At 51.9% G+C, this 15,883-nt stretch overlaps 3 protein-coding genes across 3 annotated transcripts in view; all 3 read right to left on the bottom strand.

Moving 5' to 3' along the window:
* The window catches only part of VOLCADRAFT_107362 (uncharacterized protein), a gene marked incomplete at its 3' end in the record, with an annotated part of 13,037 nt that extends 6,625 nt beyond the window's left edge, over window positions 1-6,412 (bottom strand). The window contains exons 1-4 of the mRNA XM_002956669.1: window positions 6,159-6,412; window positions 3,980-4,984; window positions 3,690-3,751; window positions 446-547 (exon numbers count right to left, since the gene is read on the bottom strand). Of these exons, the coding sequence (XP_002956715.1) occupies window positions 446-547; window positions 3,690-3,751; window positions 3,980-4,984; window positions 6,159-6,393 (1,404 nt within the window). The 5' untranslated portion in view covers window positions 6,394-6,412. The remainder of the gene's footprint in view (window positions 1-445; window positions 548-3,689; window positions 3,752-3,979; window positions 4,985-6,158) is intronic.
* A 5,803-nt stretch (window positions 6,413-12,215) lies between these two features.
* Window positions 12,216-12,578, bottom strand: VOLCADRAFT_97733 (uncharacterized protein; the record flags this gene model as incomplete). The annotated part of the gene is made up of 1 exon (XM_002956668.1): window positions 12,216-12,578. One exon carries the CDS (start codon window positions 12,576-12,578, stop codon window positions 12,216-12,218), a length of 363 nt encoding a protein of 120 aa, XP_002956714.1.
* Window positions 12,579-14,472: 1,894 nt separating this feature from the next.
* VOLCADRAFT_107361 (uncharacterized protein) overlaps window positions 14,473-15,883 on the bottom strand; it is a gene marked incomplete at its 5' end in the record, with an annotated part of 5,781 nt that continues 4,370 nt past the window's right edge. The window contains 2 exons of the mRNA XM_002956667.1: window positions 14,473-15,095; window positions 15,574-15,692. Coding sequence (XP_002956713.1) covers window positions 14,663-15,095; window positions 15,574-15,692 — 552 coding nt within the window. The 3' untranslated portion in view covers window positions 14,473-14,662. The remainder of the gene's footprint in view (window positions 15,096-15,573; window positions 15,693-15,883) is intronic.

Below are 15,883 nucleotides of genomic sequence, written 5' to 3'. Positions count from 1 at the left end.
TTAAGAGACGGGGGTTGAGGGTTGGGGGATGAAGGGTGAAGGGGGGGGGGTAACTTAGAATTTTCTTAGAGCTGCTGCGACTGATGCTGACGACCGTTGGTGGTTGGGAAGCAGGGGGGGCCCCTGTGGGTCATCATCTCGTGCGGTCGGGTATTCGGACTCGGATGACGTGCCGCAATGCTTTGCGATGTTCAGGTGCACTCGGTGCCCCAGGTAGCGGGCAGTGGACCAGTGGACCAAACCCCCACCCCAACCCGCCCCCAACCCCCACCCCAACCCGCCCCCAGCCCCACATCAGCCCCCGATCCCAACCAGACGTCAGCACCAGCCGTCAACTGCCACTCCAGGGTGAGGAGGGAGCCCCCGTGACGTGGACTACAGAAGGTTTGCCGTACGGCGCCGTACGCCTGGTATCATTCCCCCCTTTCCCCCCTCCCTAACCCACCGCCAACACGGCTTCCTCACTGGCCTTGTCCGTCTCCGTCACCAGGTCTGTAGCGCCCTTGAAGGAGATGGAGCGGGGCCGGTCGAGGGCCTCATGAACGACCTGGGTTGGATTGGAGGGTTTGGGGGGAAGGGGCATCGAGGTGGCTGTCTGTGTGTGTCTGTGTGTTTTGGAAGGGGAAGTGGGGCCCATGTCATAAACCCGCGTGAAGGCGGAACGGACATCATGCGGCCACGCCAGGCGGGATTTGGGGTGGATGATGGGGTGTGTGTGTATGTGTGTGTGTATGTGTGTACGTGTGTGTGTATGTACGAAAGGATAAAACGAATGGGGACCGGGGTGGGGATGGGGGAGAAGGGCTTTTAGGGTTAACCCCAGGGTGAGGTCCCGTGTGTCTGCCTGTCTGTGTGTGTCTCTGTCTGTCTGTCTGTCTGTCTGTGTCTCTGTGTGTGTGTGTGTGTGTGTGTGTGTCTGTCTCTGTGTCGAGAGAAGGGAGAGCAAAATGAACGGTGGGTGGTAGCTAGAGCCATCCCCGTTGTTCTTGAGGCCCACGTCAAGTGTGATGCGAAGGCCAGGTGGAGGGAGGGACAGGTGGGGTAGCTGAGTGCTCATTGTGGGTGGTGGTGAGAAAGAGGGCGCCAGTAAAAGATTTGCAGTGCCTATGTGCTAGGAGTTAACGTGGCTAGCTCTATGGCTTCGGGTGGAGACATGGCTTGGCCATTAGTCGCTGACGCACCCTGGGCCCCTTTCAGCTACGAGATTCTGTGTGTACCGATGTAAGCAATATGTGGCATTAGGAACGTAATTCATGTGGTGCCAGAACTGCACGGTTTGCATTTACCGAAGCGCCCTTCTCAGCAGCGAGAATCGCCACGTCCAGGAGCTCGGATAAAGCCGTCGCGTCCGCCTGTGCTGTTACTTCTTTTGATAAGGGTACTGCGCTACGGTGTGTTCGGGTGCGGCATTTCGCTGCTGCGTGCAGCGACTGCTTAAATGCAGGACGTCCAGGAAAGCAACGCTGCGCGTGATGAAGCATTCTGAGTCCTAGTAACCAAAGTTGAGGACAGCATAGCTGGACGCAGCAACTACAGCTAACCCTTCCGTTAGGTAAGTGGATGCAATATGCTTGACATCCGTACAGTGCGCTTTGAAAAGTCGACTTCGTCAATGCACTTCAACAAGTCTCATCATGATGTACTATAGGTAGATAAAACAAGATGTTTAGCCATCCCCACGAAGATCTGAATCCTAAGGTGTGCCATTTTTCTCAGGTTTACTTGCACTCGTTTGTTTCAAGCTCTTCTGCTCTGGGTTGTTCGCATCGGTACAATACAGCAGTCGTTTCCTGGTATCAAATATGAAAGCCTTTTTTGCATCATCACTGCTTCAGCTTAGTAATCCCGGCAATTGCTTGACGTCGGTCATTACACGGCAAACTGGACGTTGGAGTACTTTTTGTAATCGTGCAGGCCTCATTTAACCAATGATAGTTGCTTGATACCGGCGTCAATGATGGATGAACGGCTAACTCGCTGTTCGGCTGTTGCTGTATCGAGCTTCGGACCCAGCGGGTGTGTATGTCTGTACACGTCTGCTTACGACTACGTTGCAGCTCTGTAGCTTTCTAGCTGTAAACACCTGATAATCTCATCCCCCAACATTTGCACCCGCCGGGGTTGCGTCCTGGCATGGCGGACGGAAGACCTTCCCGCGCCCGCTCCACATTTTGTATTATCTCGGCCAGTGTGACGGCCGTAATAGCAGTTGTGAATCGTAAGGGATGTGACGCAGGCGGTTGCCGATTAGTAGTTGGCCGCCGGCAGCAGCAGTAGCACTAACAGCTGCTGCTGCAGCAGCTGCACCTTGGGTTAAACGAAGAGAGAAGTCGTAGACGTCTGTCTCGCATTATCACGGCTCCCTGCCAAAAAAATGGAGCCCAAGAATACGGATCAGTTCTCACAACTGTCTACCCATGCGAGCAGTGCCAGCAAACAAAGGAGCCGTAACTGATCTCACTCAGCAGTATGTAGGCAGCAGGTGAAGCTGGGCAGAAGGATCAAACGAACTGCCGCAAAATCTGCTCATATAACTTGGAAAGCCGGCTCGGCCCGTGTGAGAGGGGAGCACGATGTGACGTGGACTGGCGCCAACACACCACTGCCCCAAAGGCAGGACTCGGTAGGCACAGGTTGCTTGTGGGGCCATCATAAGGGCCAAGAGAGAGTTGGAAAACTGAACCCTTTAGAGGGCACGGGGTGGGAGCTTTTCAGTAGAAAATAGCTGTCGTACAGTACGGCACACACCATCAAGACATGTAGGTGCTGTGACACGATCTCAGCATGTGTAGAGGCCTTTTCGGCGGCCAGCAGGTACGAAATTTAAAACAGCAGCTCAGTAGTTAACGTTCCTTCTCCGTGTGGAGTTGATGCAGCTGAATTTCCGAGACCTCGTGATGGCGCAATTTGCTTGTCGTGAAGGCGAAGGAGTACGACACCAAAAAAGCATTTGTGTTGTACGACAAGTTTGAGAAAGAGAGGTGCCCAGACATACCTACATATGAGCTAGGCGTTCCAGTAAGGGGCAGGGTTGGGATGGTGGTGCTGACGCCTTCCCCCATAGATGGCCCAGCCCAACCCCCGCCCGCACAGCACGTCTTCCTATGGTACATGAATAAATATAATGAAGATGCGATGACTAATCCAAATAGCCCTCAGCAGCATATCATGTACATGTTTGTCCTGGCCTGTCACAACTCCGCCATCCACTGCTGTATGCCCTCTCTTCAGCAGCCGTCGCTGTTATCCGCACATGAGCCCTTTGCCCACTGTTTTGTCCATCAAGAGCAGGACATATAAAAATCCCCCTTGACCGTAAGAGAGGGTACATGCAACCCCATGCCGAAGGATGGTGACATGGACAGAACGGTTATAGCAACCTGCAAGCCGACCAGGAGAGAAAAGTGGAGGTGACCCCTGTCACGCCAAAACATCTGAAGCGTAGAAATTATGTGCCACGACCGAGTTAGCCATTGACCTGGCGGCAGATTCCACCGAATGCTGGTTGCGAATGCTAAATCCAATAAAAGGTCATTGCCTTCGCAAAAGTCGACACTCATGAGGCGTGAAGACAGGAAGCTTCAACCCCTCCACTTCACACGCAATCATACATTTATACTGTGCACATGGATTTATGCGATATTCGTTGATGCAGACAGACAGACAGACAGACAGACACACACACACACCCAGAGCCGACTATGTAAGATTTCAGCTGCGATGAATAATTCAGCGCTCTCAGGGGCACGTGCTGTTGGGGGGGGGGCCCGGGCGGGGGTTGGGCGGGCCCATTTATGAGGGAAGGCGTCAGCACCACCATCCCAACCCTGCCCCTTACTGGAACGCCTAGCTCATCAGCAGAGCTGGCTGGGCGTACCATCAGCTGTACCAATGCAATCATTTACGTTCTCTCACCACCGTTCTACACTCTACCGTTCTGCACTCCACCGTTTAGCTGTTCTGCTGCCTATGTACCCACTCCCGAGCACCCTGCGGTGGTGGTGCATGTTCACGTTCTCGAAGAAGCTCTCCTGTTGCCAAAGGCACATATCCATATGACTATAGCACAGCGGCTCCTTCCGTAACATGAGTGCCGTGTTGCTGAAGCCTGACTGCGAAATCAGCAGGCACTTGGCACGACTGAGAACCAGCGCATCCGCCAGAATATCGATGTATGCATCTAATTGAGCGTTGCCCATGTCCACATGCTGTGCGATGGACGGAAGTGTGGTCACGCCGCGGCCCATCGCGCCGGAACGAATCCATTTCCTGAAGGGATTGAGGTCGGTGACCAGGAGCAGCGGCTCTGTGACCGCGTTCAGCAGCATCATGGCGCGTGCGCAGTTGATGCAGGATATGAGCTGCTGGAGGCGCGAACGAAAAAACTGCGTGTTCTCAGCACGTATGATGCCCGTCTCGCCATGCTGGCCGCCAGTGCGCCAGTGCCAGGCAACAAAAGCAGGCGCCACAGAGCCTGATTGCAGCGAGTAAGCAGCCTCCAGATTAGCCTTGGCCTTGGCCTCCACAGCCTCGGAGGGTTTGAAGGCGAAGTGCCACCAGCAGGAGCTGATGTCTATGTACCAGGTGAACTCACTCGTCCAACGCTGCTCCTGCTCGTGTGGCACACCGCCAAGGGGCCCCAGGAGCGTCAAAAAGCCGTTGGGGGGCCACAGCGTCGTGTTCCAGACACGATGGTCGACGATTGACGCTGGCCAGGCGGTGGCTGTGTGTATTGTCGTGGTCTTCCAAAGCTCCAGATTATTGCCCCACTCAGACAGGCCGAAAAAATCCCTGTCCGGAAATGTGTTGTGTGCTTTGCCGATCCTGGAGATGACTTCTGTGGGCAGGCCTTCCGGCCGCCAATCGATCTCGTTGGGAGACAGGAGAACTGTCAGGTTGACGGGGTTGTCCCATTGGGCCAGGAAGACCATGCGGTGGACAGCGGCGACTCGCAGCATGTAGAGCATGCCACGAACTCGGTCGCCTGCGCATAGAGAGACCATCATATAGATGACCGGATCGTCTTACTGACGTGTATATATATAGACAAAGCGCGATCTGTTTTGTTTTTTTCTAGTCAAGACATGTGGCCGATCGCATGGGTCGAACGCCGCGGGAAGCATAGATTTAAATGCGAGCTGTGCAATTAACTGCGGCACTTGGCCACTAACGTTCCGTGGACATGTAAAGGTAAACCCATCACTTAGTGAGCCGGTGGCGGGACAGCCAATATGTACTCCCCAGACCATTTTGCCCAAACTCGAACTTGAATTGCCACCTCATGTTACCTATTAGGTGTGTGTATGAGTGTGTATGCGTGTGCGTATGTATGTGTGTGTCTGTCCGCAGTAAGCCCCATCTGAAACAACTTTAGCAGCCCCGCCAGGATGTAGATGAAACAGTCGTGTCTTCTCCACCTGGGGACTGCACCGCCGCTGCCTCCTCCCTGCAAAACCGATGCCGGCGGCTCCTTCCACACGCACAACTTAGACCGCAAAACCCATGCGCCACCACCTTTTCCCAGGCAACGAGAACTGAAAGGCGCGAGCGACGCGCGTGCATCTATGTACTTAGCTGGTACTTAGGGTTCGTACTGGTTGCCTGACCTGTTCCACGTTTGTAATCCCCCTTAATCGGTCTTAACTTAATGCTTCACATCCGCATGATGACTTCCTGAGTCCCCAGCTTTATATCCACTTCCATTTACTAGGGATTACAGCGACCATCCACCGCGCATGAATCGCCCTACAGGTCGTACGGAGATCCTATAAGGAACATCATAGCATAGCTACGGTTGTCCGTATACTGGTGTATGATTGTCCGCATACGCGGCTTGTTAGCTGCAGGTTGCTGTTGCATAGTGGCCGTGCTGATCGAACCCTTTTGCCCAAGCCGATAACTAACTCAGCATTACTCAACTGAGCAACAAATGCAGCAACACCAGGCAGGAACTTAGGGTTTAAAGATGTCTTTCCCCAAAACTGTCCCGATATATAGCGCACGCGCATGTTAGCTTGCTAAGAGTTCACGCAGGGCCTGCGTGTTGCTGGTTGCCAGCCATCAGTGCAACGCAGCCCAGGTTTGTACATAGAACGAAACGTACAACAAAAACATCATATGGCGACGGCTGGCGCTTACAATACTGGATGTTTGCTTACCTGTGCCTGCGCACAAATCTTGGCCAGGTCCGCAATAATAGACCAGATATCGAGCTCCCGGAGCCCCTCGGTTAGCTTTGTGGAACTCACGATACTCATCCAACCATGACGAGCGCTCTTCCTGACACAATGTTTCGTTGTAAGCAGCAACGAAGTAAGGGACGACGAGTACTGCTGCGAGCCCGCCAATCGCTATGAGGTTCATTCTCCTAGGAAATCTTAGGCCGGCTTGCATCGTTTAATATACAAATCAGGTGGTGTCAAAAGACCCCAGTTCTCACGAATCTCGAACCTCATAGACGTCATCTGTACGGTAGACCGTACTTAGCATAACGGGCATACTTTACAGGCCCAAAGCCTGTTTTCAATCCCCTCTTGGGTAATAACTTACGATCTGTAGAAGTGCAACGGCGCATGCACGTTACGCAGCTGCACTGTTGCTGTACACTGTGGTCCGAGCAGCGAAACCGCGGAGCAACTTGATTGCTATCTTTATATAAACGAGTTTGTTAAATTGTTTATAATATCCGGAGCAAGCGAAGATTGCGGAGGGATACTCGCAACATTCATTGCAATGAATGACTAATAATAAATGGATGAATGAGTGACTGATAACTTAGGTTAATATATCTAAGCGACTTTTAACCATAAGCAAGGAAGATTCCCACGGAAACATGCCAAGCGCCACCCTCATAACTTTATTGGTAGAGCGATCAAATTTGTGCTCATTTCAACCTCAATTTTGTTCTTTTTCTTTCATGGCGAGGCCATGTTGTTGCTGGTATGGAACAAAATCTCCGTGCAACGGCCGCCTGGCCCAGCGGCCATGGCTCTAAGCGCATTGGGGACATCTTAACATCATGGAGTTTCACGACATTATTTGCAACTGTAGCAGCTGCAATGGCAACGGTTGCCTGGTGGACTCCGTCACTTGGTACCCAGGAAGAATCGTGAGGGCCGCAAACAGGCTTTTGATGCTATCGCGGCAGCGACGAATGCTGATCCCAACGACGTAAAGGCAGAGTTAGAAAGGATGGCTCAGCCTGTTGATGGAACGACTTTTTTCCAGCGTACCTACACGGCAGCGCGTGCCGTGTATGCGAACCTTCGGGCACAAGCTAACCGTGAACCGACGACAACGACAGCGGTTCTCAGCTGTGCGGATGGAGGGTCCTGGTGACATAATGGAGGGTCCTGGTGACATATGTGTAAATTCACAATGTGACAGCGTATTCAGTGGTGGTCACAACAAACAGAGCTCGAAAAGGAAGGTCGCTCGAGAGCCGTAAGAGTTGTTACCCTGGACGGCATTGTCCATGGTGTTCTTCAAGAACGCAAGATAGGCGGTTGTTGCGGTGCTGCGTACCTTCCTTCGTATTTCACGGCCAACGGGATCAAGCACTACTTTACCGAGGGGTATTCTTGGGCCCAACATCCATATACATACATACATACATACATACTAACCCAGAGAGGGATGTGCTGGGGAAGGGATTTGTTAAACGAATTACATCAATCCATATACCTCATGCATGAAGCTTCTGACGAGCGGTTTGCCGAGTTGTATAATGCCACGTCGGCCACTCAATCTGGGACCGACATGTGCTTGGATACGACTGGGACCTGCGGCCACCTGGGGTGTGCTGGGAAGTGGGGCTAGTGGGAAGTGGGGCTAGCGGACATCGCCAGACACGAACATGTATAATTCGTAAGCCTGGGCTTCCTTTTAATCCCCCTGACGCAATCCTGCAGTATGTTCCTTGCCAAAAAAGATTGCACAACGATTCTCATAACCGGTTGTTCTTTTCCGCTGTAACACCCCATCGGAACTAACGTTCAAAACATTTTTGATATCGTTTCAGGCAGTGTCGTTCACCTGTTTTCGAGACATGTACTGTATGGACTGGGGCACCCGTGCTCACAAACATAAAAGATTGCATCACGCTATAGTGGGATTTACTTAGGCAGCTAGGGTTACTAAAATCACGGTTCCGAGCAGGACCGGTCAAATTGCCCATATTCCAGCAATGAGCCGACCAAGCTGATAAACGATTTCGCGCATTAAATTACACCCACTCTTACTATAACAATGGTTTGGTACCTTATTAGCAACCTGTCGTATGGTTCCGGCCGGCCGGCCGGTCGGGGCCGGGGCCTGGCCGGGGCCCCGCGGGGCGCTTAGTGGAAACACCTGTTTACTAACCACACACAAAGTCCACATTAAAGATAATGTTGAAAAGTTAGTGTGCGGCCAAGTGGAAACACCCTGCATTTTCTTAGTACAGCTGTACTAAGAAAATTCGTATCGCGGTGACGGCTCGATTTTTTCGCTCATGGGATTAGCGGACATATGCAGACCGGATTGATTCAAACACGTTCCACAATATATATTTTGAACCTGCATTGGGTGCGGTGAGCCTGAATACCTTCATTCAACAGCCCGGGGTTTTGGTAACTTCCATGTCCTATTTCTTTACAAATAGTAGTTGGTGGTGGAGTATCCTTAAAATCAAAAGCTGTTGCAAAAGATGTTAGTATACACGATTATGCAGAAAGTGTGACGAGTTGTTTGCAAGGAAGTAGAAAATGTACTGAACATTTAACGCATGATCTCGGAATAACTTATACTAAATTACATTCAGACTATTCAAAGCACGCCTCAGGCTCACGCCATTCAAAGGTTTACAATGAAAATTTAGCGTTGTAATATTTATCACAAGATAGATGGCAGCGGCGAGGAAGGTTGTTAATTTTGTCGGCCTAGGGGGAACCCGCACCTGTATGGACTGGGCCACCTTCCTGTGTCGAGATATAAAGGAATCATGTTGAAAATAGATTGAAGTAATAGTCTGGGTGGATAGCCGATAAGTATTAGTCATGAACAAAGGACCCGATCCGCTGACCTTCAGTAAAAGTTAGGAGGCATTGATAAAAAAGTCGATTTCAGGTGAATCAGCTATAGCGGGCCTAAATAGAGGGCGTGTAACTCATGTCGTCTCACGTCTTGCGGTGTACGATTCTGGAAGCACGAAAACGGGCATGTATAGTATGAAACGACAGTCTTAGCCATGCCGTGGCGCAGACGGACTGAACCGAAAAGGCCCCCGACCGGTGCTTGGAGCGGAAAAAGGGATGAATACTCAGCACACATACTCTGCAGCAGCTGCTGGTTGGCGTGCCGTCACCCAAGGATCTCTTTTTTGTTTGAACGCGTGTACCATGGCAGGAGACGGTGCAGACAGACACCGTACAGCTCAAGGTTACAAATGTCATTTGATGTCACAGCTTGGCGTGGCCGTCAGCGCGCGGCCGAAGTATTTACCAGGATCACACTTTTTTGCAAGTTTGGTATCCTCGCGAGAAGTGGTCGTGACAATCAAGGGCAACCTCAAGGTCAGAAATGTCATCCACAGCCCCAGCACCGCCGCTGCCAGCCGCACTGCTGCCGCCATCAGCACCACCGCCGCTGCCACCAGCGCCAGCACAGTTTGGCTAAAGAGTAAGATAGCTCAAATTTGCTGTTTGGAAAAAGCAGCTACGTGTAACACTGGTGACTGGAGGCGGCTGGCGTGACCTAGCCTATACGTAAAGCTGCTGCGAAAAGTAAAAACCCCAAAGCGACGACAGAACGGCTGTAGGTAGCCAACAAACCGATTTTACTTGAGTGAAGAGTTTTGAGACTAAGAAAGGCTTTACGGCTGTGTGAGCTAGCTAGCTCAAGCTTGAGAGATCCACACATGAGTTCGGCTGGCTGAGAGATGTATGTATACGACGACATGTAATCCACAAATGACAAAGGTCAAGCACAATTTCTCAACGTGACTAACGCCCACACAAGGAAGAAAGAAATAATTTGCAAATAGGATATCTCAACGTGCGTAAACGAATTTGTCTTCGCACCTACAAAACGATAAGCGCAGCGCAGCGAACGTAAGGCGACTACCAAAACGCCTTACAGGTCTGACGCGTGTGAGCAACGCATTGACTACGCATATTCACACTGATACTAACTAAGACGACAAGAAAAAACGGTAAAATGAACGTGGCAATAAAGTTTTGTGACACCTCACAGGAGGAGCCTCCGCGTGTATGTGTGACATCCAGGCAGAGGGTTGCGGTGCAGCTAAATAAGACGTCACCGCTTCCCTGCTGTTGTGGCACCTATGCTGCCCTGTGGCACCTAATAATCCTTCAGCATCATCCCGATTCCACGGGCTCGCTACTCACAGAAACGGCACTTAGCCATGTGGATACATGCAGCGATACCTGCACTCATGACGGCCAATACCACCTCTCTTCACCAAAGCACGACGCACAGCAAGAGATGCCACAGCTTGTTTCAGGAGGATCCTCCCGTGCAACTAAGGGCCTGCACCCATCCTCCCCCAATCAACGAATGAGTACCGTGCTTGCCCGCCAATCATGCTACATCAGGGCAAGGCTGTCCATCACCTGGATGGGGCGGGTGGGCGCAGTTAACATGCGTTCCGCGCCCTGGCCATGTATGATGTTGTTACAGGGTGGTATAGCTTCACCAGCGCCCCCCTTTCCCGAGGTAGTTCCCTGCTCTCCCCTGCGAGAGGGGCACGCTAATCCATTCACCCCATCCGACTTCAGAGTGCATTATTTGGGTTCGGCAACTCAGCACCAGCATCCAACCAAATCTAGCGGATCAACGGCGCCTCAACTTAGTTCCTGGTCAGCTCGCAAGTGCCCTGTATGCAGGTGCCCTGGCCCTTCATCTGAGAATCCTATTTGACAACAGTGGCTATGACCTGAACGGATCATAACGATCTCCGGCGTTAAAGCACAGATTTTGGAGAATACGATTAAGAAAACATTGCGAGGTGTGGGGTTTGAACCCACGCAGTCGTACGACCATGAGATCTTAAGGCTCACCCCTTCGACCACTCGGGCAACCTCGCATTGTAGATGAGGATAATGCTTTACAAAACAATATTATATAACTCCATTCCACGTGTTGCACATCCTCAGCAGAGTTGAATTGAACACTTTAGGCAGGAGAGCAATACGCCAGCACACAGCACCCAAAAGCTCCTGGTATGTTGGTATACGGTTTACTTGGTCTAATCGGCGGGAAATCAATAGCCGTCGCCCCTGCTGGTTAAGATCCAAGCGGGTCTGGCTGCTCTGTCTCTCGCGGCAGTACCTTTCAGTAGTCCTGTACCCCGGCAGTAGTGGCATGCCACAGCAGGCTGGCATGCAGGCTTTCATATCGATGTTTGTGTAGATAATACCATCCACATGCATGCCTCGGAGCACAGCGAGGCACACTAAGGTATAGTCGTGCCGCATGTATGTGGGGGCGGCATGCAGTAATATGCGGCAAAGACCCCGTTATACTTAGTTACACCCACTTCTCTTCAAATGGTCTGTGGCCCAATGCCGGGTGCGCATGCAGCAGGTGTGCGCCCGCATCTTAATTGGCTTCAGACACAGGCATTTATGTTGCCGTACTAATGAAATCAAACTGGTCCGGAGACACTACTGCAATTAAAAAATTGCGGTGTAAGGTTCTGGGTTTGCTGCCCGGGTAGACCCCTTGCATTGGCTATAGCCGTCGTCAGCTAGCTAGCTGCTGAAATCTGGAGTTGAGGTCACAGTTGATGGACCGAGATACGCAGGCAAAATTGGTGGCGACTGCTGAACCCTCTGTCTCTGCGGATATTCGGGACGGGGACAGGAATCTCATCGGAAAGGATGAGGACGGATCCTAGAAGGTTGAATCAACTGCCTTGGACTTGCGGTTCGTGTGGCGTAGTACAGTGTGGTGATAGTGGATGGTGATGTATGCTTAAATTCAATCCTATTCTTTATCAATGGATCTAAATTGGAAGAAATAGAATGAAGGTTTTAGATGACAAATGGGCCATAAGCCTCCCACTCTGTAACAATGAATGGGATGAAGAGGGAGAGTAGGTGACACCGCCCGGCCAGGGACAGAAGAGGAGGGTTCTCAGTGTGGTGAGCGGGAGCAGGCAGTGTCTGTGAGCCGTGCCTCTTTCGGGCTTTATAGGGGGGCGCCGCGCTGGCTTGTCATTCCCCCCGGGCAATAGGTGTTTTTGTTTTGTCTTGCGCTGGGCTGCGCCAGGGGGAGCCCGCAACCCCCAGGAGGAGACTGCCGTGCGGAAAGAATTTTGCCTCGGTTGTGAGTGGACCGGTGAGGTAGTGGTGGCCGTCCTCGGGAGACGCGCGTTGCTTGTGGTAGTTGAACAGCTGGCCTCCAGGGGCCAGCGTGCGAGTGCTCGCTTTGTGTTTGGTGTCTTTGTGCAGCAGCGTCTTGGCTTTTGTGGTGTGGCGCCTGAGGCCCGTGGTCCTCCGTGTATCTCTTGCCTTGCTGGCTGCATGGGTGTCCTTTAGGTTTGGCAAGAATACTACATCTGAAAACCCAAATAGCATAGTATAGTAAGAAATAGTACTATATATAGTAATGTAGTACTATGATACTATTACTAGGCAGGTGCACGCTCCCCGTAGAAGGGGGGTGTACGGCCAACCGTTGTACCTGAAAATTACACCGTGGGAAAGGTCTTCTTTTGTTCTTTCTAAATACCTACTTAGACATTAGAAAGCAGATCGCTGCGGTCATCCAGATCACTTTTTGTTAGTTCAGTGCCCGGTGGGTGGACCCCAAACCCCATGTCTCAAGGCATGTTATGGCACATAAAGACATAATCACAGATAGAAGACCCAGTGTTCACAAGACAACACACGGACGTCATATTAGTGAAATTCCTGCACTACAACCTCCCGTACGGCCCAGTACGTAACCCTCCAATTCGGCAAACTGCAGCAGCTCAATCTATCATAGCTCAGTCATCAATCTGCGTGTTAGGGATGTACGGCACACCCTCCGGGGTCAACATCGGCAGCTGCGCGTTTCCCTGGCTGATGTTGCTGGCTCACTGACGCTGCACGCTGCTTGAGAGCCTTGCAAGCACCTTGCTTGATGTGGTGCGCGTTGGTGAAGGATGGGTTCGCGGCGCTGAGCGGCTCATCGCAGAACAAGCAGACTAGCTTTGGTAGACCACCCCACCACTCCACATCGAAGTTGTCCCAAAGACCAGCCGTCTTAGCGTTCTTCTTCTGGTTGCGTAGCTTGTTGAACAGCTCGTTCCGAGAGCGGAGAACGTCAGGGGGGACGTCTGGGCCAGGCTGCAAGCCTCTGATCGCCTTGTCATTCTTTATACTGAATTCCCTTGACATTATTCATCAAAACTACGTAGCACAGCTCGAAGACGCGGCTATAGCCCTTCAAAATACAGCTTGACTGCAGATCTCAGCTTGGTCCAACTAATACTTGACACTATCCAAACCCAAATCTAGTGCTATCTAGTATTATTTTTACTATATTATTTTACTATGTACGAACGCGGTACGAGCGTCGTAAACTAGTGCAAGTTTAGAGCCCTGCATAGTATGTAGTACTATTTCTAGTACTATTCTAGTATGGTACTCTTTTCTAGTATAGTGCCCGTGCCAACCCTAGTGTCCTTGGCTAGGAGAGTCTTCTGAGGGGCCGCGCCTGGCGTGGGTAGGTCTTCCCTCGCCTCGGCTTTTGAGTGTGCAGTGGAACCCCCTGATTAGAGGCCCCTGCCCCCGGTGGCATTTTCTGTTTGATCTTGTTTTGGTGTTCTAGACGGGATCGAGCGCGCGATTGGGCTGGTCAGGCGAAGTGCGGGCAGGTAGCTTGATTAGGGATCCCAGAGGTGGTGTGTTTAGGCCTGGTCAGCGCCAGGCACGCAGAAACGCTCCAATTCAAGGGTGACACTTTTACATTTGCGCCATACACATACCCACCTCACATTGTCCAACATACTACATTGTAAATAACAGCCGCCTGGTACGAGTGGACGCGCAGCAGCAACAACAGCATACAACAGCCTTCGAGACGCCAATGACATTGCTCTGCACATACGAGCAGCTGTACCTTTCCATTCAGTACTACAGGGGCTGCTGCACTAGCACAGCACTTCACCGAAAAAACTGAATAGCAGTGCGTGGTGCATTATCGATTCGCCGCCAGTGGTTAATAATAACTAGCTTAGCCGTACATGTACACGTTCACGCAATTATCCAAAGGATTGATCCTCAAATGCATCTGACGGTGCATGACGATACAAACCTTGCATACAACATGTTTCGGCGTGGATGTGTTACCTTTCGCCTTCTTCCCGCCATATGTGATGATTCAGCAGCAGCGGCAACACCCACGCACCTCTTCATAGTGGGCGGAGTGCTGCTGGCTGCATTAGTTCAACAGACAGGCCAATTCAAGCCTCATGTCCCGTATACGGAAAACATGCTTTGCACGCACACGCACACACGTGTCCATACTTTGCAATATACACCAGAGCGTATTTTTTCTATGCATATGGTCCATCAAGCGAGTGTGCGTGGGTCCATGGTGATATTCAAAATTGGTGTCGGTTTATTATTAGTTACGGTGTGTGTGTGTATGTGTGTGTGCTTGCTGGCTGTGATCACCATCCAAGCTGTGATATGTACAGAGCAAGCTGGTATGTACGCCTCACGAAGGCGCCGGCCCACCCGCTGCACCTAGCAGTCCACAGAGAGTGGCGGTGGAGCGCATTGCTACCGGTGCCCCTCTCGATGTGCTGTGTGTTCCGCGTGCTGCTTTTGATGCTGCTTTTGATGCTGATGCCTTTGCGTTGAGATGGTTGCCCTCGGCCTTCGCCTTCGTCTTCTCCCTTCGTCTGCAACTTCGCCTTCGTATTTGCCTTTTCATTCATCAACTGCCGGTCGGGCTTTCGGACTTCATTTTTCTGCGGCTTGCCCGTACTTGTCCTTGCTGGAGGTGCCTTCTCCTCCCAGTCTTGTGGCCAGGGCTTCAGTCCCATATGTGCGGCGGTGGAGAGGAACAGCTGATCCAAGTGACTCAGAGTGCGACCGAAACTGTGCATGTGCGTGCGTTGGGAAGGGGGGAGGGTGAAGGGGGAGGAGGTGAAGGAGGTCAAGGGGTTGGATGGAGGGCAGCGAGACGCGGACACGCAGGGGGTTACAGTGGCCGGGTGTATGTATGTGTGTATGTTCGTACGTGTGTGTTTTGCTTGGATCCAGTGGTGCCAGAATAGGAAACGTGGTGAGGCGAGGGCGAAAGTTGTTGAGGGGGAGCAGGCCAAGAGATTGAGAGGACGGATGAGGGCAGCAGCGCATCAAACGGACAGGCTGTGGGTCAAGCAGCTGTGACGAGAGGTGCTTTGGAAGACGTATTACGGCAGCCGGGGTCCTAAAGGGCCCATCCAGTACCAGTACCAGTGCCTAGCATGCTGAGTTGCTGGATGTACGCATGCAGGGCCGCACCCTCTTTCCCCTGGCAGCTGCGCTCTCTCACCAACAACCCCCTCCCCTTTCCATGCTGTAAAATTCGTACCTGTACCACCTCTTGTCGTACACCTGCCGTGCAAACAGCTCCGTCAAATTGCCCACTTGGCACTCGTTTAGATCCAAGCCCGACTGTCGGACCAACAGCTCTGATGACCACACGTGGACCTGCCGTACCACAGGTTACAAGTACGGCACTAAGTTACGGCACCAATTATGCCTGCGGGGCTTCTCTCCCCCCCCATGGTCTTGTCCCTTCAGTACCATCCCTTTTCCACGTCATCTCTCTTGCCTTTTCATCTCTCTTGCCTGCCCCTTACCTATTCCCCTCCCTCCCCCTTCCCTCCTCCTTCCCTCCC

This window comes from Volvox carteri (genome assembly GCF_000143455.1).
Source record: "Volvox carteri f. nagariensis unplaced genomic scaffold VOLCAscaffold_64, whole genome shotgun sequence".
NCBI classification, from domain to species: Eukaryota; Viridiplantae; Chlorophyta; class Chlorophyceae; order Chlamydomonadales; family Volvocaceae; genus Volvox; species Volvox carteri.
The sequence above is the reverse complement of the archived record's forward strand: the minus strand, read 5'-3'. Positions and strand labels throughout refer to the sequence as shown.